Source organism: Cherax quadricarinatus, chromosome 30, assembly GCF_038502225.1.
Source record: "Cherax quadricarinatus isolate ZL_2023a chromosome 30, ASM3850222v1, whole genome shotgun sequence".
In the NCBI taxonomy this organism is placed as follows: Eukaryota; Metazoa; Arthropoda; class Malacostraca; order Decapoda; family Parastacidae; genus Cherax; species Cherax quadricarinatus.
Genome location: NC_091321.1, coordinates 36264595 through 36290697, shown reverse-complemented (window position 1 = coordinate 36290697; position 26103 = coordinate 36264595). Strand labels below are relative to the sequence as shown.

Genomic DNA, 26103 nt, shown 5'->3' with positions numbered 1-26103 from the left:
CTGCTCTTCCTCATATACATCAATGACCTTCCAAACGTATCCCAACACCTGAAACCCATTCTCTTTGCTGATGACACGACTTATGTCATCTCTCACCCTAATCTTGCCACCCTCAACACCATTGTGAATGAGGAGCTGATTAAAATATCGACTTGGATGACAGCCAATAAACTTACGCTTAACACTGACAAAACCTACTATATTATGTTTGGTAGCAGAGCAGGAGAAGCACAAATTAACATTAAGATTGACAACACTCTAATTACCAGAAATAATGGGGGAAAATTCCTAGGCTTATACCTTGACAACAACCTGAATTTCAGCACCCATATCCAGCATATAGCCAAAAAAGTATTCAAAACGGTTGGGATCCTCTCCAAGATACGATACTACGTGCCGCAAAATGCCCTTCACACACTATACCACTCACTTATTTATCCATACCTCACCTATGCTATTTGTGCTTGGGATCAACTGCAGCAACACACCTAAAGCCAATAATAACCCAACAAAAAGCTGCAGTAAGAATAATCACTAAATCCCATCCCTGGCAACACACCACCCCACTCTTCATAGATCTAAACTTACTCCCAGTTCAGTACATCCACACTTACTACTGTGCAATCTATATCTACAAGGCCTTAAACTCTAATATCAACCTTGACCTAAAACGCTTTCTTGATAGTTGTGACAGAACCCACAGGCATAACACCAGACACAAACATCTCTACGACATTCCCCGTGTCCGACTAAACCTTTACAAAAATTCAATGTATGTCAAAGGCCCTAAAATCTGGAATACCCTACCTGAGAACTCTAGAACTGCAGACACATTCATCACCTTCAAAACTACCATTAGAAAACATCTTATCTCCCTGATACACCCCGTCAACTAACTACACGAATACCACCTTGTGGTTCACACTTACACTCACTCACTCATTTGACCATAAACAGAAATATTAATCTCAGTCTTAAAATAATGAATCCTGTGATACTCCAATACTGAAACTATGAACTGTGCCAAAACAAAAGCATTCACATTGCTAAACTCACAAACTAGTATTTAGTCACTTAGCTATAATACCAACTTACCTCATAATTTGTAATATTTTACAATTAAGAATAAAACTAAGTATGCCCGAAATGCCTAGCCATGCTAAGCGTTCTAGTGGTACACTCTGTAATCACAATTTTACTACATGTAAACCAAACAATAACTAAATTTCTGTAAACTCAGCATTGTAATCCTTATAGAGAATAAACTTTGAATTGAATTGAATTGAATTGAAGATATAAACAAAGTTTTCCAAAAAGTTTTTTCCTTACTATCCCAAAAAGTTTTTTCCACTAACCCAAAAAGTTTTTTACTAACCCAAAAAGTTTTTTCCAGATCTATAGAACAAAAGTTAGAGATAAGATAGGTCCCCTTAAAAATAACTATGGGCACCTTACTGACAAAGAGAATGAAATGTGCTTGATTTTAAATAATTATTTTCTCTCAGTTTTTACACAGGAAGACACTAACAATATTCCAGTAATTAATTTTTACAGTGGGCTAGAAGAAGATAAATTATGTAACATCACAGTCACTAGTGAGATGGTTGTGAAGCAGATAGACAGACTGAAGCAAAATAAGTCGCCGGGTCCTGATGAGGTTTTTTCAAGGGTTCTTAAGGAATGCAAAATGGAACTCTGTGAACCATTAACTAATATTTTAAATTTATCTCTTCAAACATGTGTAGTGTCTGATATGTGGAAGATGGCTAATGTAACTCCTATTTTTAAAACAGGGGACAAGTCGTTACCGTCAAATTACCGCCCAATAAGCCTGACCTCAATTGTAGGCAAATTACTAGAGTCAGTTATAGCTGAGATTATAAGAAGCCATCTCGATAAGCATAGCTTGATTAATGATACTAATTTATTAACTTTCTTCAGTAAAGCTTTTGAGGCTGTTGACCACAATAAAGAATTTGATATTATTTACTTAGATTTTAATAAGGCTTTTGATAGAGTTCTGCACCATAGACTGTTAAAGAAAGTGGCAGCTCATGGCATTGGGGGAAAAGTGCTCTCGTGGATCGAGTCATGGCTCACTGACAGGAAGCAGAGAGTGTCCATAAATGGGGTTAAATCCGAGTGGGGATCTGTAACAAGTGGCGTTCCACAGGGATCAGTCTTGGGCCCGTTGTTGTTTATAATATATATAAATGATCTTGATGAGGGAATTACTAGTGATATGAGCAAATTCGCCTATGACACAAAGATAGGTAGGATAACTGATTCAAACGTAGATGTTATGGAACTTCAGGAGGATTTAGACAAAATATTCTTGGTCAGAAAAGTGGCAGATGCAGTTCAATGTAGATAAATGCAAGGTTCTGAAGCTTGGGAGTGCCCATAACCCTAGTACTTATAAGTTAAATGATGTAGAACTTAGCCATACAGATTGCGAAAAGGACTTGGGGGTTATGGTGAGCAGCAACCTTAAACCAAGACAGCAAGGCCTAAGCGTACGTAATAAGGCAAATATTACTGGGATTTATATCAAGAAGTGTAAGCAACAGAAGTCCAGAGGTCATACTGCAGCTTTATACATCATTAGTAAGGCCTCACCTAGATTATGCAGCTCAGTTCTGGTCTCCGTATTACAAAATGGACATAAATTCGTTAGAAAACATTCAGCGTAGGATGACTAAATTAATACATAGCATTAGAAATCTTCCTTATGAAGAAAGATTGAAGACTCTTAAGTTACATTCACTTGTTAGACGAAGAATGAGGGGAGACCTGATCGAAGTGTATAAGTGGAAGATAGGTATTAATAAAGGGGATATTAATAAGGTCTTGAGGATGTCTCTCCAAGAGAGAACCCGCAGTAATGGATTTAAATTAGATAAGTTTAGATTTAGAAAGGACATAGGAAAGTATTGGTTTGGAAATAGGGTAGTTGATGAGTGGAACAGTCTACCTAGTTGGGTTATTGAGGCTGGGACTTTGGGTAGATTCAAATCTAGGTTGGATAAGTACATGAGTGGGAGGGGTTGGATTTGAGTGGGACTTTCACATCAGAGCTTATTTCTTGGGTGGCATTGAAAATTGGGTTGGGCAAATGTATTGTTAGTGGGATGAATTGTAAAGGACCTGCCTAGTATGGGCCAGCAGGCCTCCTGCAGTGTTCCTCCTTTCTTATGTTCTTATGTGGGCAACGGTAAACAATATGATGTTCAATGAGGACAAATTTCTACTACTCCGTTATGGAAAACTGGAGGAGATTATAACTAGAACAGAGTATACTACAAACTATGGCCATACAATAGAGTGGAAAAATAATGTAAGGGACCTGGGAGTAGTAATCCTGAGGATCTCACTTTCAAGGATCACAACAGTGCCAAGATCATAAGTGCAAAGAAAATGATAGGATGGGTAATGAGAACGTTCCAAACGAGAGATGCTAAGCCAATGATGATCCTTTTCAAATCACTTGTTCTCTCTAGGCTGGAATACTGCTGTACATTAACATCTCCATTCAAAGCAGGTGAAATCGCAAATCTAGAGAGTGTACAGAGATCCTTTACTGCACTTATAAGTTCTCTCAAGCACCTTAACTACTGGGAACGCTTGGAAGCACTTGTACTCGTTGGAACGCAGGAGGGAGAGATATATCATAATCTACACTTGGAAAATCCTGGAAGGAATGGTCCCAAATCTGCGCACAGAAATCACTCCCTATAAAAGTAAAAGACTGGCCAGGCAATGCAAAATGCCCCCAATTAAAAGTAGGGGCGCCATTGGTACACTAAGAGAGAACACCATAAGTGTCCGGGGCCCAAGACTGTTCAACAGCCTCCCATCAAGCATTAGGAGAGTTGCCAATAAACGCCTGGCTGCCTTCAAGAGAGAGCTGGACAGATACCTAAAGTCAGTGCCGGATCAGCCGGGCTGTGGCTCGTATGTTGGACTGTGTGCGGCCAGCAGTAACAGCCTAGTTGATCAGGCCCTGATCCATCAGGCGGCCTGGTCATGGACCGGGCCGTGGGGGCGTTGACCCCCGGAATAACCTCCAGGTAACCAGGTAACAGTCTCATGTTTGATCTTAGGGCAATTTTCTTTAAGATTTGGGTCACCACAAACATGATACTTTCCAAAAATGCAGGATCATTCATATTAAGTTGTGTATGAAGAACTATGGGGTGAGACAAATTAAATTTTTTAGTGGCTGTAAAACGCTAGTCTAATACTACCATGAATGTTGAGGTAGGCATAGATTCTGCAAGTAGAATCATGATGACAACTGCATACACTTCAGCAGTGAAAATGCTGTCTGGGAACAATACTCCAAACCTGACACGGTCAGAGGAACTTCAACCATCAGTGTACACTGTGATAGCCTGAAAGTGATGCTGGAGGTGGTTTAAAGTAAGTGAGAAGCAACTGTTGGTATTTGAGAATTCATAAACAGCAGTGGGGAAAAACAGACAAGAACTGTCGGAACCTCCAAAGAGGGAAGAAAAAAGTTACATTCTAGAAGAACATATAAAGTGGGCAACCGAAGAGAAGTCAACAGCCAGTGCAGATGAAGAGAAAAGGGAGGGAGTAAACAGAGGCACCAAATAAATAATGGACCTCTACAGTAGGGCACCGCTTTACAGCATTCCGCTAATATGGACATTTCAAATTATGACGAAACTCGCTATATGGCTCCCCAACCTGACTTTCTAATACGGTCACCATCACCGCGAGCCATCCAGTTTGTTTACTTGAGCACTGCGTCTCTCCATTATGCCTGGAAACTTTCCAAAATTTCAAGTGTTTTAAAGTTATTTCATATTTTATATATTCTCCGATAATTATACATATGTGTACCTGTATTTGGCATACAGGTACATATTAATAATGATAATAATAACACTAATAATTACTCATATAAAACCTTAATATAGACATTTTTCTTAATCCATCTATGATATTTTCTTCAATATAATAAACACACTGCGTAGCATTTAAACATTATAAATGCACCCACAATAGAATAAATTAACAAATACGAGATGTTTTTCTAGTCATTTTGTCCGAGTGTTGGAAAGAAAAACGTTTTCTCTAGTCCAACAGCAAAGAAAATGTGCACACAATAGTATTACAAGAGGTAACTGTAGAAAATTATTCCTTTCGTATGCTTTCACTCAGAGCATCATTCCTTTTAAAAATGGTGTGTTACATGAGAATGGGAGTAATGCTCATTTTTTATTGTACTGCACCAACGTGAAAGCAACTTGTACACAATATATGGTGCTTGTACTATGATATAAGCTTTACAAATATGGAAATAAACGTGTATCAACCCACCAGCTGCGTTCGTCTGCTTGTTTACATCCTCTGCTGCTCTGTCCTCTCTCATTTACTATTTCTCTCTCTCATTCATTCGTTTTTATCTCGTCTCTCACCCTACATTATTAAGGTAAGTTGTGGAAAATAATTTCCCAAAAATTGTACTGTATATTTTTTATAATGTAAATATACCTAATTAATACATTACTATTGCTCTAAAGTGTATTTTAAAGAAGTGAACCGACAGGGAAGCTCTGCGTCTGCGCTGACGAGCAGGGATGAGACGCCATGGTTTTGAACGTGGTACAGGCAAACTAATGAAATGCGCATAAATTTCGTCGCTCTGGAAGTTAAATTGTGTTTGAAACTTCCCAAATAGGAGTCGAAATTGTTGAATTTGCAGTCCTCCATAACGTGAGCATTAAGCAGATAGACAGGACAGCTTAGGAACCCCAGCTAAGTCATTGTCTATTTATGCTGAAATTCTGGCAAGTATTTTCTTCATATTTAGGCAGGGGGGTATGACACACCGTAATCTCCAGACAAATTGGTGAGTCTTATGATCATAAATTCTCCTTCTGTTACCTGAATGTGTATATGTAATCATTTATTAATTTTAATATACAGTCTACATATATTAATGTTTTCCAGAATTCCTGGCGATGTATATTTCATTTAAAATTAATATAGGTCCAGAGTGACTTGTGGAGAGATAGATTATGGTAGGTATTGAAGGGGGACTTTTTTTTTTTGCTACCTAGGTGTCCTAAAACTCCTACTTGTTTTTGTAACCTTGATAAAGAATAATTATCTTTGTTACCATTTACTGGTATGTAACTTATGAGTTATATCCATGTAAATTTAATTTTCCACAAAAGTTGCCCATTGGTCCTTGATTGAACTGGATGTAATTAGTGAAGTCAATAATTAGTGAATTAATACTTAATAATTATATGTGAAATGACAGAAGGAGGTGGATGTTAGGTCCACAAATTTACTTAATGTGTAGTGGATTATAATTATTACAGTACTAAATTTGCTAAGCCAAGTCTGGCAAGGATAAGTCAAGTCTGGCTAAGATTTATATTAATGAGAATTTAAAATTTATATTATAATTTTGTTACATGAGTAATTGCCAAGCTCAAGTGTAGCTAGGATTCACATTAATGCATTTAAAATTTATATTATAATTTCCTTACATGTGTAATTGCTAAGCTCAAGTGTAACCAGGATTCATATTAATGCATTTAAAGTTTATATTGTAATTTCCTTACATGTGTAATTGCTAAGCTCAAGTGTAGCTAAAATTATTAAGAGCAGTATGCCAAAGCCACTTATACTATGCATAGCATTACGGGCTGGCTTAAAATTAACTTAAGATTAATTAAGCAATGATGAAGTCAGTGATAAAACATTAATGTAAACAGATTACTATAAAGCACAAGTGAGTATTACAAAGACAGGTCATATGAAGGATTCTGTTAGGTAGTGTATTTAAAAAGTAATAAAGTTAGATTGGGTTTTAGGTTTAACATTTATGTGATATAATTGTGAGAAACATTTAAGATATACAATTTATAAGGTTCAGTTATTCAGTATTTATTTGGTTTTGGGTGAGTAAGTGATCTTTGAGTAGAGACTTGAATTTATAAACAGGAAGTGTTTCTTTTATATTTACAGGTAATGAATTCCAGATTTTAGGGCCTTTTATGTGCATTGAGTTTTTGCATAGTGTGAGATGAACACGAGGAACATCAAAGAGTGATCTGTGCCTTGTGTTATGGTCATGTGTTCTGTTGAGGTTGGCAAGGAGATGTTTGAGGGGAGGGTTAATATCAGAGTTAAGTGTTCTATGTATGTAATAGGTGCAGTAATAAGTATGGATGTTTTGTATGGTGAGTAGGTTTAGTGTATTGAATATTGGTGGAGTGTGCTGCCTGTAGTGAGAATTTGTTATCATTCTAACTGCAGCCTTTTGTTGGGTAATTAGTGGTCTGAGATGGTTAACTGTTGTTGAGCCCCATGCACAAATTCCATAGGTGAGATAGGGGTAAATAAGAGAGTGATATAGGGCCAGGAGGGCTGACTGTGGAACATAGTACCGTATCTTCGATAGTATGCCTACAGTCTTGGAAATTTTCTTAGAAATTTGTTGTATATGTGTATGAAATTTGAGTCTATTATCAAGGTGGATTCCTAAGAATTTTCCCTCTGTTAGCTTTGTGATAGGTGATCCGTTTATCATTATGTTAAGAGGGACATCTGTAGCTCTGTTACCAAACTGAATGAAGTAGGTTTTGTCAATGTTTAGTGTAAGTTTGTTAGTCCTCATCCAGGTAGATATTTTCTGTAATTCGGTATTTACAGTATTGGCTAGTGTGACTGGGCTCGGGTGAGAGAAGACGTATGTAGTGTCATCTGCAAATAGTGTGGGTTTGAGTAATTGCGAAGCATTTGGAAGGTCATTTATGTATAGGAGAAAGAGAAGAGGGCCAAGGACACTTCCCTGTGGGACACCAACTGTAATTGGTTGCGCAGAAGAGTTTGCCCCATTTGCGTACACATATTGGCTTCTGTTGCTGAGGTATGACTTGAGGTAATTGAGGGAGTGCCCTCTTATACCATAGTGTGACAATTTTACGTGGAGCAAGTCATGGTCAACTGTATCAAAAGCTTTACGTAAGTCAATGAAGATCCCCAGTGGGACTTCTTTTTTCTCTATTGCAGTGTATATATGTTCTAGCATGTGTATAATAGCATCATTAGTATTTTTATTAGGCCTGAATCCAAATTGGCAGGGGTTGAGTATGTTCTGGGAGATAAGGTAGGAGTAGATTCGTTTATGAATTAGTTTTTCAAAGATTTTTGAGAGAGGGTGTAAGTTGGATATTGGCCTATAGTTATTCAACTCTGTTTGGTCTCCTCCTTTGTGGATCGGGGTGACCCTTGCTATTTTGAGTACTGTAGGGAAGGTGGAGGATTCAATGGATTTGTTAAAGAGTGTTGCAATGATTGGAGATAGCACTTGTGACACTTTTTTATATATAAAGGGTGGTAAGGTACTTAAATCTCCTGCCTTGTTTTTTAGTGCATTGATAATAAGGGAGACTTCGTATGGGTTAGTCGGAGCTAGGAACAGTGTGTTCGGGTAGTTGCCGGTGAGGTAGTTATTTGGTGGGGTATCTGAGCTTGGGATTTTATGGGCAAGGTTTTGTCCTATAGTGGAGAAGAAATCATTGAGTCTGTTTGCTGTTTCTGTTGGTGGGAGTTGGGGTTCATCTGATTTTGCTAATTTTATTTCGCTATTTCGTGATATCTTTTTTGTTCCCAGAATTTCAGATAGTGTTTTCCAGGTCTTTTTTATATCACCTCGTAAGTTGGATAATCTGTTCTCATAATACAATTTTTTTGCCCTTCTTATCAGGCTGGTTAGGATTGACGAGTAACGTTTTGTTTGGTCTCTGGTTATGAGACCCATTCTGTACTGTTTTTCATATTGGTGTTTTGTATTTATGGATTTGAGAATGCTGGGTGTTAGCCAGGGACTGTTCAGTCTCTTTGCTGTCATCTGTTTAGTTTTTTTAGGGCAGTGCTTGTTATAGAGGTATTGGGTCTTTTTTAGAAAATTATTAATACATTCGTCAATATCTGTATAGATTTCTAGCTCAGTGTGCCAATCAATGTTTGCTAATGCTGTTGCGAAGTTATTAATGGCTGCCTCATTGTGAAGTCTGAAGGTGACTTTAGTAGTGTCTTGGGGTAGTTTACCAAGAGTTGTTATGAGGAAAGTAGGGTAGTGGTCTGTGGTATTATCTGTAATTATGCCTGATTTTAAAGGGGATATGGTGTTGGTCCAGATGTGGTCAAGTAGGGAAACACTAGTCTCTGTAACTCTTGTAGGTTTTGTTACTGTTGGTAGTAACATACAGTTACTCATTGTGTTTGTGAATTCAGTAACGTGTGGGTCCTGGTCTTGCAGGAGATTTATATTGAAGTCACCTGAGAGTAGTAAGTGATCTTTGTTCATGCGTGCATCAGTTATCATACTTCCTAGATTTTGACTAAATTGGCTAATGTTTGACTGTGGAACTCTGTAGATGTTTATCAATGTGAGAGGTTTTTGTAGGTATTTGGATTTGAATTTAGCTATTATATATTCCCCATGTTCATCCCTTGTGCAAGTATTAGTGATACATTCTAGTTGGTCTGAGTAGTATATGGCTGTGCCACCCCCTTGTTGGTCTGGCCTACAGTTGTGTATGGCTGTGTAACCAGGAATGGCATAGACATCTGTACTATCAGGCTTTAGCCAGGTTTCAGTTAGTGTAATGATGGACATATTGGCATGTAAGGAATTTAGTAATGCTATGAGGTCATCGTAATGCTTGCTTAATGATCTGATATATATATATTTAAAGTTTATATTATAATTTCCTTACATGTAATTGCTAAGCTCAAGAAGCTAGGACTTATTCAAAGTAAGTTGCAATAATTACCTTTATAAAGTTCATAATTAAGTACATAATCAGTGTTATTAATTAAGCTGAATTTAATACATTGAACCATGGGTGAAAATGAGGAAATTAACGTAGATGACAGACACATGGAATTTAGAGCAAAAAAAAAAAACATCATTGCAGGCTAGAAAGGGTCATGTAACAAAGGCATACAATAGATGTTTAGAAATAATGAATCAAGAAACTGTGAACACTGATGATTTAAAATTGTATTTAGATGCTTTAGGGAATAGATATGATTCATACAAATTATATTATAAAGATTATGAAGGAGATTTGTTAGTAAATTGTGGAGATGAGAGAGAAATAATTCTTATGATTAACCAGAATTATAAATTAGAGGAAAAGATTCTTTCTTGTAAAAGTCAGGCTTTGAATAAATTAAAAGGTGTAAACCAGGCAGTTAATCAATCTATTCCAACAAATAATATGTCTTTGCCAAAATTCCCAGAATTATGTTTACGTGTATTTAATCCTGGAGAAAACTGGGAGGAGTTTCGGTCATTTTTTAAAGCAGCTGTGCATGACAGGAGTGACCTAGCCTGTGTAACTAAATTATTTTACCTCAAAGGACAGATAAGAGGAGATGCTCACATGCTCATACAAGCCTTTCCCAATGTAGATGACTCTTACAGGGAACCAGTTGACTTGTTGAAGGTCACTTATGGTAATATAGAACAAAGTAGGTTGGGTCTAGTGAATATCATTGTTAATTTAAAACCTCCAGATCACACTTACAAAGGTTTACAGCAGTTTAGAGTTAAACTGGAGAGAACTTTCAAAACTTTAAATAATAAATATAATCTGAAGGAATCAGACTGGTTATTGAGTGCCATTGTACAGGATAAATTAAGCTGTAAAACACTTGAATGGCTCTCGAACAAGTATCACAAAAGTTATTTTGGTCTGGAGGAAATAATACTAGGGCTACAAGAATTAATTGTTCAGTTGCAGACCAGCCAACCAACTCATTTTAAAGGTGCAACACAAAATAACTCTGAGGTTAACTCTGAGGTATCTGTCAAGTTTCACAAGGGGAAAAATTATCCCAATGTTAATAATCAAAATTCATTTCCTAAAAAGAGTTGCATAGGTAAATATCAAGTAGCAGGAATCAGAAATAATGATTCTCCACAAGGTAAGAAGAATAAGTACCCTCCTAAGAGTAGCCCAGTTAATAAGAAACTAGTGAAAGAAAAGAGACATTGTCTCTTCTGCAAGGGTACTCATTTTTCTAAGAATTGCAATGCATACAAATCGTGGAATGATAAAGTTGAAAGATTGGAAGAACTTGGTAGATGTATCAGATGTCTAGGTAATCACAATGTAAAGGATTGTCATGCCAAATTAAACAACTGTTATCAATGTCACAAAGGAAGACACCATATAGTCATGTGTAAGGGTCTATATGATAATGTTGATAATAATGATAATGTTGACAATCCTGACACAACAGTGGCTAATGTAAAAATTGCTGCTAATGTTAATAATGATGGTTTTGCTGAAGTAGCCTTACCTGTGTTACAGGTAAAAATTTATGATAAAATGCATAAATAAAAAAATGTAACTGCATTATTAGACCAGGGATCACAGCATACTTTCATAAAACGTAAATGTTTTAATGGTATGAAAGTATAGATTGGAGATCCTACAACTCTAAAATTATCTGGTTTTCTCTCAGATAAAAGGGCTCGGTTGTATGACACTGTTTATATAACCATCAGTTTGGGCAATGAGATAAAACGTGTTTATAAAGTAATTGTAGAAAGACTCCCAGAGAAAATATCTACAGTAGGGCTTAGTAAAGCTACAGAAAGACTTTCACATAATGTAAATTTAGCACCTTCTGGTGTAAATGATGATTCTGTAGGCCCAATAAATATTTTGATAGTGACTATTATGCCTCCTTTGTAAAGGGTATGGTAAAGAAATCTGGTGTCACCCTTTTAAAGACTGCAGGAGGCCATGTAATGTATGGTAGGATTCCTCGTAATAATAATGCACGACTAGAGGAAACTATAAATACTATCACTGTGTGTCTTACTCATGAAATCGTGCCCTAATGTAATTCTTCCATAGAGGATGGTGTTGAGCCAGTACATAAAGTCCAGACGATTCTTTTACTCAGGAACAGTACCTGAGAGATGTAAAATTTGAATCTGGACAAAACTGGGTACGACTTCCGTGGAGACTGAACCATCCAGAATTTCCCACTAATTACAGAATGGCATATGGACAATTAAAGGCTCAGGTCCGCGAACTGAGTAAGACACCAGAATTGTTGACTGCCTATAATGATATAATTACTGAACAATTAATTAATAAATTTATAAAAGAGGTACCTCCTGAGCAAGCCAAAATTTATGGTCACTATTTGCCACATCACGGAGTGAAGAAGGATTCTAAGACCACTCCTCTGAGATCTGTGTTTAATTGTAGTGCCAAGAGTAACAAAAATGTACCTAGTTTAAATGACTGATGACAGGTTCGTCGTTGATGGAAAAATTAGGATATATCTTATTAAATTTCAGGGTGAAGAATTATGCCTTTACGGCTGACATAAGTAAAGCAAAGAGTGGGTTTACAAGAGACTGACCGGAACTGTACCCGCTTCTTAGGGCCTGAGTGACCCACTTAGCCCTCTGAAAACCTTTCGCTTTAGGAGCGTATTATTTGGTGCTACATCCAGCCCGTTCCTACTTCAAGCAACGATAAATGCACACCTTAAAAGTACAGGAAGTCTAATGAGTAAAGTAATGAGCAAACAATTTTATGTGGACAATTTCCTGGGTGTGACGTCAACTGAAGAGGAACTGTTAATGACTTATGGAGAGGCTAATAAAATAATGCAAAGTGCAAATATGCCTCTGAGGGAATGGAATAGTAATTCGTCCAAATTAAAGGACAAAATAAGTAAAGATTACCCTGGAGATGAATACCAAAATGTAGTAATGTATTGGGATTAACTTGGGATACTGAGAGAGATTTGTTAATGTTAAAACCTAATAATTACAGTATGCCCAATAAATTAACTAAGAGAGCTTTGCTTGCTGAAGTTTCCAAATCTTTTGATCCACTAGGCTTAGTGTCACCCCTTACTGTAAGAGGGAAATTATTAATACAAGATGCATGGAAGCTTAAATGTGCTTGGGATGAAACTCTACCTGAGGAATTCCTTAACAGATGGGATGAATTAATTGGTGATTATGAAAAAAAAATCCAATGTTGGAGTTCCCACGCCAGGTGGCCAATCCAGATGGGAAAAATATACTCCATATTTTTTATGCTTCAAAATTGGCGTATGGAGCAGTTGCTTACCTTCAATGTAATAGTGTCATTTCTCTTATGTCTAAGGCTAAAGTGTCTCCAATTAAATCACGTACATTATCTCAGTTGGAATTAACAGCCATTTATGTAGGTGTCAAATTAGCTAATTATATAAATAAGTTGCAGGATATAAATATTAGCGACACTGTAATTTGGTCTGATAATGAGGTATTCTTACAATGGATTCGTAATGGAAACAGCAAAATTGTGTACGTACAAAACAGAGTCGCTGAAATTAATCAGATGCAAGAGAAGTATAATAGTTTGGGTCAGTATATGTTAACATTTAACCAAGTACCTGGTGAGGAGAATCTAGCTGATTTCTTGTCTCTAGGTTTACCTTATGCTAAATTTGTAAATGCTGTATCATGGTTTAAAGGACCGAGCTGGTTGGCAAATAAAGCTAATTGGCCTGTACAAAAGGTGTATATTGCTCCTGTTGAAATTAATGTGACCAACTCTCCAATAGTTTGTCGTTCCTTAGCCATTGATATGAATAGGTTTTCTTCTTTCCCCAAAGTAATCAATTTAACCAAGTTGGTCATCTAACAAATTTAATTGTTTTAAATGCCCATAAAAATGTAATGCATGCTGGGGTACAAGATACCTTAAATTGTATTAGGGAAACTTTCTGGATTCCACAAGGACGGCAAAGTGTAAAAAGGGTGATTAAATCTTGCATAATATGTTGCCGTGTGGATGCCAGATCCTATATGTACCCAGGTCCTCCACCATTGCCAAAGGAGCGTGTACAATTAGTGGAACCATTTGATGTAACAGGTGTAGACTATAGTGGTTCAATCATTTTAACAGTTACTTTGGATAGTGTTCCACTGAATGTGTATGTATGCTTGTTCACTTGTACTGCTACTAGAAGTGGTTCAGGACTTGTCTACAGAACAGTTTATACAGCTGTTTCGAAAATTTGCAGCTAGGAGATCCTGTCCGAGATTAATGATTTCGGATAATGCCATAAATTTTGTAGCGGGTGCTCAACACTTGACAGAATTAAATAATAGTAACAATGTTCAATATCTGTTAACCCAGCGAGGGTGTACCTGGAAATTTATTACTCCTAGAGCCCCTTGGCAGGGGGGATGTACGAAAGACTGATAGGCACAGTGAAGCGGTGTCTCCGTAAAGTACTACACCGGAAGAGAAGTAATTTGGAGGAATTTCATGCGGTGTTGGTGGGGGCAGAGAATCGAATAAATAATCGGCCTCTCTCGTACATGAGTGATACACCTGATGCAGATGTATTAACACCTTCTCACCTAATATGTGGAAGGAAATTGGAAGCTGCCCCTGTCTATAGAAATAATCCTGAAGAAAGTAATGAAGATTACAACGATGCTGCAGTGTTGTGTGATAAATTTAAAATGTTAAATAAAGTAATTGAACACTGGTCTAATGTGTGGCATAAGGAATAACTTCTTACACTACATGAACACTTTTATGGTGCGACAGAGGCAGTAAATCGACAGAACATTCAACCAAGTGACATTGTGTCAATTGATTCTGAAAAACATCGAACATTGTGGCCTCTGGGCAAAGTTTTGACATTGTACCCAGATGCACAAGGTGTTGTCCGGAATGTCAAAGTGTTGTGTCGTGGCCAGGAAAGTTTATGTACAATTAATAAATTGATTCCCTTGGAATTAAATGGTATTCAATCAAACGTAAATAATAATCTAAGGGAAAGTGACAGGAGTGATATTGAAGGTAACGCTGACCAAGTGATGCAGGAAGATGAAATTGAAGTAAGACGTACTAGGAGAACAGCCACTCAAGCCAAAGCCGGCTGGAATCGTCTCCTAAAGGAAGGAGTAATTTGAGTCATTTAGAAACGACCTCCGGCCGGCCGCAGTGTGGAAAATAATCTCCCAAAAATTATGCTTTATATTTTTTATAATGTAAATATACCTGATTAATACATTACTATTGCTCTAAAGTGTATTTTAAAGAAGTGAACCGACAGGGAAGCTCTGCACCTGCACTGACGAGCAGTGTGGAGACGCCATTGTTTTGAATGTGGTACAGGCACGCTGATGAAATGTGCATAAATTTCGTTGTTTTGGAAATTAAACTGTGTTTGAAACTTCCCAAATAGGAGCCGAAATTGCTAGATTTGCAGTTCTGCATAATGTGAGCATTAAACAGATGGACAGGACAGCTTAGGAACCCCAGCTAAGTCGTTGTCTATTTAGGTTGAGATTCTGGCCAGTATTTTCTTCATATTTAGGCAGGGGGGTATGACACACCATAATCTCCAGACAAATTGGTGAGTCTTATGATTATGAATTCTCCTTCTGTTACCTGAATGTGTATATGTAATCATTTATTAATTTTAATATACAGTCCACATATTTGTATTAATGTTTACCAGAATTCCTGATGATGTATATTTCATTTTAAATTAATGTAGGTCCAGAGTGACTTGTGGAGAGATAGATTATGGTAGGTATCGAAGTGGGGCATTTTTTTGCAGCCTAGGTTCCCTAAAATTCCTACTTGTCTCTGTAACCTTGATAAAGAATAATTATCTTTGTTACCATTTACTGGTATGTACCTTATGAGTTACAGACAGGTAAATTTAATTTTCCACATAAGTAATGAGTGTACTGCATATGCATTTTATTTTTCTAGGGCATTTTAAATGTCGTAGTATGTTACTTGTGGGTGGGTTGGCCAGATTGGCTACAATACCTATCACACCTGACTTTCTACAAATAAATACTATTCACCTCTCATCTTATTTTAAGACCATTAACACTAGAAATATTTTAAGCTAAGTAATGAGTGTGCACTCATTATTTATCTTATCGCTCTAGGTCACTTTAAATGTCGTAGTATATTACATGTGGGTGGGTTGGCCAGGTGGGCTATCATACCTACCACACCTGACTTCTTACAATAAACATTACTCATCTCTCACCCTACATTAAGACTACAAATATTTTGAGGTACGTAATGAGTGTACTCTGTGTACACTCATTACTTACCTATATACAGGTTAATGTAAACTTATTATTTGGCATTTATATGCTCTTATAAGTGGAAAAAATGGCGTTCTGCTTACCACCGATGTTCGCTTTCCAGTGGTAGTCTGGAACCTAACATGTCATTTAAGTGGGGCCCTACTGTACTAACATCTTTTACTTTCCTGTATGCAGAAAGATCGTGACAGTCATGACAGCAGACAAAAATATCGGAGATAATGAGCATCACAATGATAGTTCAAGGATTTAACGTTCACCTATACACATAGGCTCTCGATGAGGAGTGAAAAAGCACCTGGACATAAAGTAACCCCTAATGATGGATAGGATAAGGTTTAAAAAGACTTGCGGGAGAGGCTGCAGAATATATCTGATCGCCACAGTCTATTTTCGATAAAATTAAGCCTGAATGCAGTTGAAGAAGAATTTGACGGTCCTTCCCCTATGAAAGATGAGCAAGGACTTTAAGGTTCAGCCAGCTATGGCAAGTTGCTTTCTGGGAGGTAATGTGTGGTTTCCAGGACAGCCAGAGTTCATACAGAACGCCGAAAAATCTGACCATATCATGTTCATTGATATGGGAGCCATACAGGTACAATAGAATATCAGAGACAACAGAACGTCTGGTGAAAGCAAGTACGTGAATTTTAGCAGCAAATAAATTTAATCCAATGAGTAGTGGCCCAATGGAAAACACAGTTGACAGTATTCTGGAGTGAGGCTGCTTCTAGGCGACAGTCAGCGCCTATAGCAAAGTCAACAACATAAAGTGATGACCAAATATTAGATGGGAGAACAGAGGCCAGATCATTCATAGCAAGTAGAAAAATTATTATAAATATTTATTTACTGAAATTGCTAATTTGAACTTAACAGCGGGCCCGTATATTTTCAGGCCATTTTCCTTGCACTTTTTTTCAGTTGCATGGTGCAGTCATATTATGCTTCACACAGACTTTAGTTATTTATCAAAATATGCTGGACATCTTCAGCCTGGACAAAGTTCAGAGACAGCAAATTATTAAGCCAAACCTGGAATTAGCAGTTTGCCTCAAAGGCTTAAGGAATGAGCTTGGGCCAAGATGTGTCGTATGCCTTTTCAAGATTAAAAAAAGACTGCAATAACAAAGTGGTTACTAGCATAGGCATTACAAACATGGGTACCTAAGCAGAGTAAAGGTCAGTAGCGGAGTGGACCTTATGAAACCCAATTCGATTAGTGGAGAGGCTATTGTGCATCTCTAAATACCACACCATACATTTATTTACTAGATGTTCCATCAACTTGCAGACTACACTTGTAAGAGAAATTGAACAATAGTGTGACGCATCATGGCTCGAAGTATCTGGTTTACAAAAAGACAGAACAATGGCAGTTTTCCACAGCTGGGGAAGAACGCCTTGCTACCAAATAATATAATCTGGCTCCAAATCAAAATTTATTGTTAAGTAACTGCCTTTTAGCAGTATTTAGGACAGCCAGCACTGTCCTAAATACTGCTAAAAGTATAGCAGTTCTTAACTACAGCATCAGGTCCTTAAGCAAACACTATGATGACCTCCTGGCAATCCTTGATTCCCTAAAGACAACTTTCTCCTGCATTTTTTTCAATGAGACCTGGCTTAAGCAGGACATAATAAATATCTACTCATTGCCAGTATACACAGCAATCCACAGCTGCAGACCATACCAAGTTGGGGGTGATATTTCAATCTATTACTCTAATGAACTATATTGTTATAACATCACTTGCTATAGTGATGAACAAAACAAAAATCCCAAATGGTAAATCCTGCTTCTTCTTAGCAAACATTCAGGGTTTGAAATCAAAATGATAACGACAAAGTTATATTAGTGGGCTCCTCTCAGAAGTAAATGCCATGTTTGGAGCATTTACAGAAACATACACAAGGAATATTTTGGACGGAGAGATAAAGATACAAAAATATAACATGTATCGATGTGATAGAATTAAAAGGTCACGAGGAGAAGTAGGACTTTATGTAAAAGATACTTTCTGTTGCACAGAACTGCTGAATTCAACGAATTCAGCAGTTCTGTGCAACAGTAAAAATTCTGTGCAACAGTAGAAATTCGAGGCATTAAAGTTGAAAATAGGAATTTGGTTATTATTCTATTATATAAACCACAATCAGCAACTGCTGAAGAATTCACAGATCAGTTAAAGAAGGTAGATAGCTGTCTGGATAGGATAGAAAATCCCACACAAAATATTATACTCCTCTGAGATTTTAATCTCCCTCATGTAAAATGGAAGATGGAGCAACGCAATGTTATACCAGAAACGTCTCCTGGAAGCACCCTAGCTCAACAGGCACTTACCAGGGAATTAATGAAGCTTTGTGAAAAGTATGATTGAACCAACAGATAACTGATCTGCTATAAATGAAAATACCCTGGATATTGTATTAACAAACAACGAGGAACTACTCAAAGACAATAAATATACTCTGACCAAAACATCATAGAAATACAAACGAGTATTAACTCAGGGATAGGGAACTGCAGCACTAATGTTAGACACGGGATGTTCAGTAAGTTTAATTTCAACAACCATAGAATTGACTGGAAAAAATAATTCAAGAACTATCAGACATGAAACACCCTAAATCCCTACCAGTGCCTAAAGAAACTGAATTTAGAAGTATACAAGGTATGTAATAAACATGTACCATTGACGAAACCCAGAAGATCAGATATAGAGAGAGAGCGTAGGAGTTGGCACAGAAGAAGGAAACGGGTTATTGAATTACTTAAAAACACAAATATGTCCCAGCAGAGGAAAGATAGACTTTGCCGAGAGATCACTGAGACATAAAACTTTCGATGTCATAACATCAGAAGGAGTACAAAGGGAACAAAAGGCCATACAGGATATTGCAGGAAACCCAAAATATTTCTATTCCTATGAAAAATCCATGTGGACCATTATTGAGAGGAGGTTCGTATACTGATGGTGAACAGGAAATGAGTGAAATCCTAAAAGAACAGCATGAGTCGGTGTTCAGCGACTCACTAAATGACAGCAAGGCAGAGAATGCAGAAACATTTTTCACTCTAGCAGAAGGCCGCGCAGACTAACATTAGTACAAATTCCACAGATTTTGAAAAAGAAATGGATAACACTAGGCCAGATTCATGGAATGCTCTGTTTATAAAGAAGTACAAAGTAACACTAGCATGAGCCCTCAGGATACTTTGAAGAATAAGCCTAGATCTAGGTGAAATACCGGAAACCTTAAAGAGTTCAGACACAGCTCCCCTAAGTAAGGGAGGTAGTAGCACACTAGCTAAAAAATTGCAAACCACACTTCTCACATCATAAAAAATCTTCGAAAAAGTGATGAGACGGCAGATTACAAATTTCATGGACCAGCACAACCTGCATAACAGAAACCAGCATAGTTATGCAGCTGGACGATCATGCCAGTCACAGCTGCTATACCACTATGACAGAATTAAAGAGGCATAAGAAGAAGACCAAAGCGCAGATGTGATTTACACAGATTTTGCAAAGGCGTTTGATAAATGCGATCATGGAGTGATAGCGCACAAAATGAAGGGAAAATAGGCAGATGGATATTCGAGTTCCCAACACACAACACAAAAAGTTGTAGTAAACAGAGCAAACTCCAGCTTCAGCGAGGTAAAAAGCTAAGTTCCACAAGGCAGTGTCCTGGCACCTCTGTTGTTTCTCTTCCCCATAGCATAGATAAAAACACCCATCACATTTTTATATGATCATTTTCTGCTGACACTATAATATGCATAAAAGTCACTACGGTAAAAGACAGTGAAAATTACAAGAAGAAATAAGAAGGATATTTAAGTGAACATCAAAATGATATAAAATACCGACAGGTTGTTAGGTAAGAATAAAGATACCTAACTGTTGCATATGTGTCTTACCTAACGATATTTAAGTGGGCAGTAGAGAACAATATGACGTTCATTGGTGATAGGTTCCAGATGCTTAGGTATGGAAAGAACGAAGAACTCAAAAAGAACACTGTTTACTAATTTCAAGAGCATCACCAACTAGAACCAAAGGTACACGTAAAAGATTGTAATAATTAAGTCAGGTGATCTTTATTTCAAAGAACATAATATGATAAAGATAACGACAGCCAGGAGGTTGATAAGGTGGGTACTGAGAACTTTCAAAAGAAAGGAAATAATGCCAATAGTAACACTCTTCAAATCGCTAGTGCTTCATCATTAGGAATATTGCTCACTACTGACGGACCCGTTCAAGGCGGGAGAAACATCAGACCTGGAACAAATACAGAGATCGTTTACGGCCCACATAGTTAGTAAAGCACTTAAATTACTGGGAACTATCTTGAACATGTACTTACTGTAGCGGAGGAGAGTTACATGATAATATACATGTATCTGGAAATGAATCGAGAGCCTGATACCATATCTCCACACTGCCATAACAGCGTACTGGAGTGAGAGATATGGGAGTAAGTGCAAAATAAATCCAATGAAGAGCAGGGGTGCTGTGGTCACATTAAGGAAACACCGTATCAACATTCGCGGCCCGAAACTATTCAACATCTTACCAGAAGGTTTCAGAAACACGGCTGGAACAAGTGTAGAAGAAGCCTTCAAGAAAAAACTAGACAGGTATCTTCACCTGGATGAGGCCTGGTCTCAGACCGGGCCGTAGGGGCGTTCACCACCGAAACCCTCTCCAGGTAAGCTCCACGTAAGGTGCCAGATCAAATACACTGTGATGGAAAGGTGGGGCAGCGGGCCTCCAGCAACAACAGCCTGGTTGACCAGGCAACCAGGCTGTTGCTGCACATTAGTGCGACCACCAGCATGCTGCTACACTCAGTGTAAGACACTTTCTGTGTTACATTAGTGTGACCACCAGCATGTTGCTACACTCACTGTAAGACACTTGTTGTGTTATATTAGTGTGACCATCAGCATGCTGCTACACTCAGTGTAACACACTTATTGTGTTACATTAGTGTGACCACCAGCATGTTTTTACACTCAGTGTAAGACACTTGTGTTATATTAGTGTGACCATCAGCATGCTGCTACACTCAGTATAAGACACTTGTTGTGTTACATTAGTGTGACCACCAGCATGTTGCTACACTCAGTGTAAGACACTTTCTGTGTTACATTAGTGTGACCACCAGCATGTTGCTACACTCAGTGTAAGACACTTTCTGTGTTACATTAGTGTGACCACCAGCATGCTGCTACACTCAGTGTAAGACACTTTCTGTGTTACATTAGTGTGACCACCAGCATGTTGCTACACTCAGTGTAAGACACTTTCTGTGTTACATTAGTGTGACCACCAGCATGTTGCTACACTCAGTGTAAGACACTTTCTGTGTTACATTAGTGTGACCACCAGCATGCTGCTACACTCAGTGTAAGACACTTTCTGTGTTACATTAGTGTGACCAACAGCATGTTGCTACACTCAGTGTAAGGCACTTTCTGTGTTACATTAGTGTGACCACCAGCATGTTGCTACACTCAGTGTATGACGTTTGTGTTATATTAGTGTGACCATCAGCATGCTACTACACTCAGTGTAAGACACTTGTTGTGTTATATTAGTGTGACCACCAGCATGTTGATACACTCAGTGTAAGACACCTCCTGTCTTACATTAGTGTGACCGCCAGTATGTTGCTACACTCAGTGTAAGACACTTGTTGTGTTATATTAGTGTGACCACCAGCATGTTGCTACACTCAGTGTAAGACACCTCCTGTCTTACATTAGTGTGACCACCAGTATGCTCCTACACTCAGTGTAAGACACTTGTTGTGTTACATTAGTGTGACCACCAACATGTTGCTACACTCAGTGTAAGACACTTTCTGTGTTACATTAGTGTGACCACCAGCATGTTGCTACACTCAGTGTAAGACACTTTGTGTTACATTAGTGTGACCAGCATGTTGCTACACTCAGTGTAAGACACTTGCTGTGTTACATTAGTGTGACCACCAGCATGTTGCTACACTCAGTGTAAGACACTTGCTGTGTTACATTAGTGTGACAACCAGCATGTTGCTACACTCAGTGTAAGACACTTGTTGTGTTACATTAGTGTGACCACCAGCATGTTGCTACACTCAGTGTAAGACACTTGTTGTGTTACATTAGTGTGACCACCAGCATGTTGCTACACTCAGTGTAAGACACCTCCTGTCTTACATTAGTGTGACCACCAGTATGCTCCTACACTCAGTGTAAGACACTTGTTGTGTTACATTAGTGTGACTACCAACATGTTGCTACACTCAGTGTAAGACACTTTCTGTGTTACATTAGTGTGACCACCAGCATGTTGCTACACCCAGTGTAAGACACTTTCTGTTACATTAGTGTGACCACCAGCATGTTGCTACACTCAGTGTAAGACACTTTGTGTTACATTAGTGTGACCAGCATGTTGCTACACTCAGTGTAAGACACTTTCTGAGTTACATTAGTGTGACCACCAGCATGTTGCTACACTCAGTGTAAGACACTTTCTGAGTTACATTAGTGTGACCACCAGCATGTTGCTACACTCAGTGTAAGACACTTGCTGTGTTACATTAGTGTGACCACCAGCATGTTGCTACACTCAGTGTAAGACACTTGTTGTGTTACATTAGTGTGACCACCAGCATGTTGCTACACTCAGTGTAAGACACTTGTTGTGTTACATTAGTGTGACCACCAGCATGTTGCTACACTCAGTGTAAGACACTTGTTGTGTTACATTAGTGTGACCACCAGCATGTTGCTACACTCAGTGTAAGACACTTGTTGTGTTACATTAGTGTGACCACCAGCATGTTGCTACACTCAGTGTAAGACACTTGTTGTGTTACATTAGTGTGACCACCAGCATGTTGCTACACTCAGTGTAAGACACTTGTTGTGTTACATTAGTGTGACCACCAGCATGTTGCTACACTCAGTGTAAGACACTTTCTGTGTTACATTAGTTAGAGAATCATTCAGACTACAAGCTCAATATCTCTCGCTGAAGACCCCGAGGTAAATACCAACTCACTGTCTTACACTGCAACTCCTTGGATCAGACAGTATTGACAAAGTAAATACATTGAGATGTTTCACCTGTGGCTCAAACTTCTTCACTCAGTACACAGTGATGAAGAACCAGTATATTTAATACAAGCAGAGTAAAGTTAGAGTGGTTGTAGTGCGAGACATGAGCACTTGAGGACTACCAGTCCTTGTGTGTGCTCGTGTACTGTCAATGTCTTGTTTATACAAAAGATGGGCAGAGAAAAGATCAGTAGTCCTTCGGCAGTGCCCCTTTCTCAATACTTGCACCGCGGCTTCCCCTCTAAATAATCATAATAATAATAATAATAATAATAATAATAATAATAATAATAATCTTTATTTCTATAAGTTTACAGGCCTAGCTGATATCAGTGACATACTTCTATATTGAAAGCAGCTTATTACGCAGAGAATTGAGTCTCCAGGATGCGACTCACACCAGTCAACTAACAACCAGGGACCTATTTTCCTGTTAGGTGAATGTGGACAGAAGGTGTCTTAAGGAATTTCATCCTATTGTTTCCATCCGTACCGGGGATCGAACCACGAACTTAATTGTGTGAGCTGAGTGCGCTAGCAACGGAGCTACTGACACTTAACCATAGACATCATAGCACTGTTGTCTAAATAATCAGATGGGTTACTGTTGATGGAGTCTGGAACAGTTGAACTATGACTGTTGTACATCAGCAGTGTGTAGTGACTGACCGTTTTCTGTTCGCTCGGTACACTTTATTATCGCATTTTATTTTATAATTGTTTTTCCGTTGTAACCTAACCTTATCTAACCTAAAATAACCTTATCTAACCTAACTCAACCTAACCTAACTTAACCTAACCTAACCTCTAAAATAACTTACCCTGAATCAACCTAACTCAACCTAACCTAACCTTATATAACCTAACTCAACCTTATCTAACCTAACTTAACCTAACCTTACTTAACCTAACCCAACCTTATCTAACCTAACCTAACCTTACTTAACCTAACCCAACTTATCTAACCAAACCAAACTTATCTAACCTAACCTAACGCAACTTATCTAACCTAACATAACCCAACATTACATAAGCTGATCAAAACATTACCTATCTAATCTATCATTTCCTAATATCAAGGAAAATAATAGAGATACAGCGGGAGAATGGTGCTGACAAGATAATGTTGAAGCGATAAATTATGTTGTAATGCTAAATTATTACTAGGTCGTCTCTCGATATTTGAGTTATAAACAAGAAATAAGTAGTTAATGCACGTCTGACATATCAACAGTTATGACAATACTGACACACAATTTCCATTTTACATCTGACCGACATCCTTAACTCTACACTAAGGTAAGGTTTAGGAAATGTTAATTACACGATTACAAACAAATCACGGAAGGAGTGGGGTTTGAACCCATGGCAAGTACGTCCTGAAACTCACTAGCCAGTGCGCTAATAACTGGACCAGCTGGCTTTAATAGGACTCATTCAGCTAGCTACATTTCTAAACACCAAAGGTAAGTTAGTATTGGCCAGTCTGTGACCACAGATGAATCTCATTAGAGCCAAGGTTTAAACCCCACATGTTCCATGATTCCCTAAAGCAGGATCTCACCCATGAGACAAGCGTCGAGAAGTTTGGCTTCCATGATGCCCTGGTAGGTAATATCACCATATTCGTGAATAATCTGCTTTATCTCCTCACGGAGACGCTGCTGATGTATGGGATGCTTGGCCAGTTGGAATGATAAGAAGGCCAGAGTAGCCGCCGTGGTTTCGTAGCCAGCGACAAGGAACAACACACTCTGTGCCACAATGCTTTTGTTGGTCAACACTGTAATGATATGATAACTTATTTATGCTATTAGTTATGATGGTTAATGTATATTTTACAAACAAATTATAAACTTGTTATAAACTATGTTTCATCAGATCCAAATTTTCTAGCTCAAGCAAGATATTAAATAATTACACTATTTAAACTATTATCCAGTGTTTCTATTTTATCATCACGATTACTTTTCACTAAAAAGAGAAAAAGTAAAAATAAAATATCATAGGCCCCGCTTTACGGCGTTCCGCTAATACAGCGATTACATATTATGACCAAAATTTGCTATATGGCGAGCGGTCTTTCAAATACGGCGCATCCCACCCTGTTTGTTTACATTCTCCGTTAACACATCTCTATTATGTCTGGAAATTTTCCAGAATTTCAAGTGTTTTAAAGCAATTGCTTATTTTATATATACCCTGATAATTATACTTATGTGTACCTGTACCTAAATATACTTACACATAACAGCATATGTGTAGGGAACCTAACAACCCAAAAAAGTCAGAGTGAGGCACATTAAATGTTATATAAAACGTTACTTAATGTAGATATATTGCTTAATCCATTTTTTTATCAAAATTATATAATAAACACACTATGTAACATATAAACATGATTAATATACCACAGTACAATAAATTAACATAAATATGAAATATTTTTGTAGTCGACTTGCGGAATGAACTAAAACCATATGTGTCTGGCTGGTTTGTTTACATAACTCGCGCTGTCCTCTCTCCTGTACTCATTCTCTCTGTCTCTCTTTCTCTTTCGTTTATTCGTTTAATCTCACGCTACATTATGACTACAAATATTTTAAGGTAAGTAATGAGCGTACTGTGTATGCATTTTATCATTCTAGGCGCTTCAAATGCGTGATATTTAATATATGGGTGGGGTGTCCAGATGGGATTACGATACTTAAACACTATTCGATACCTACCTACTCTACTTGCACTCTATATTAAGATCATTAAGACTACAACTATTTTAAGGTAAGTAATGAGTGTACAC

General features: G+C 37.8%; 1 protein-coding gene across 1 annotated transcript in view; it reads right to left on the bottom strand.

Moving 5' to 3' along the window:
• Window positions 1-26103, bottom strand: part of LOC128692774 (cytochrome P450 9e2) — a 214983-nt gene that overhangs the window by 100276 nt on the left and 88604 nt on the right. Inside the window, exon 4 of the mRNA XM_070090107.1 lies at window positions 24868-25086. Coding sequence (XP_069946208.1) covers window positions 24868-25086 — 219 coding nt within the window. The remainder of the gene's footprint in view (window positions 1-24867; window positions 25087-26103) is intronic.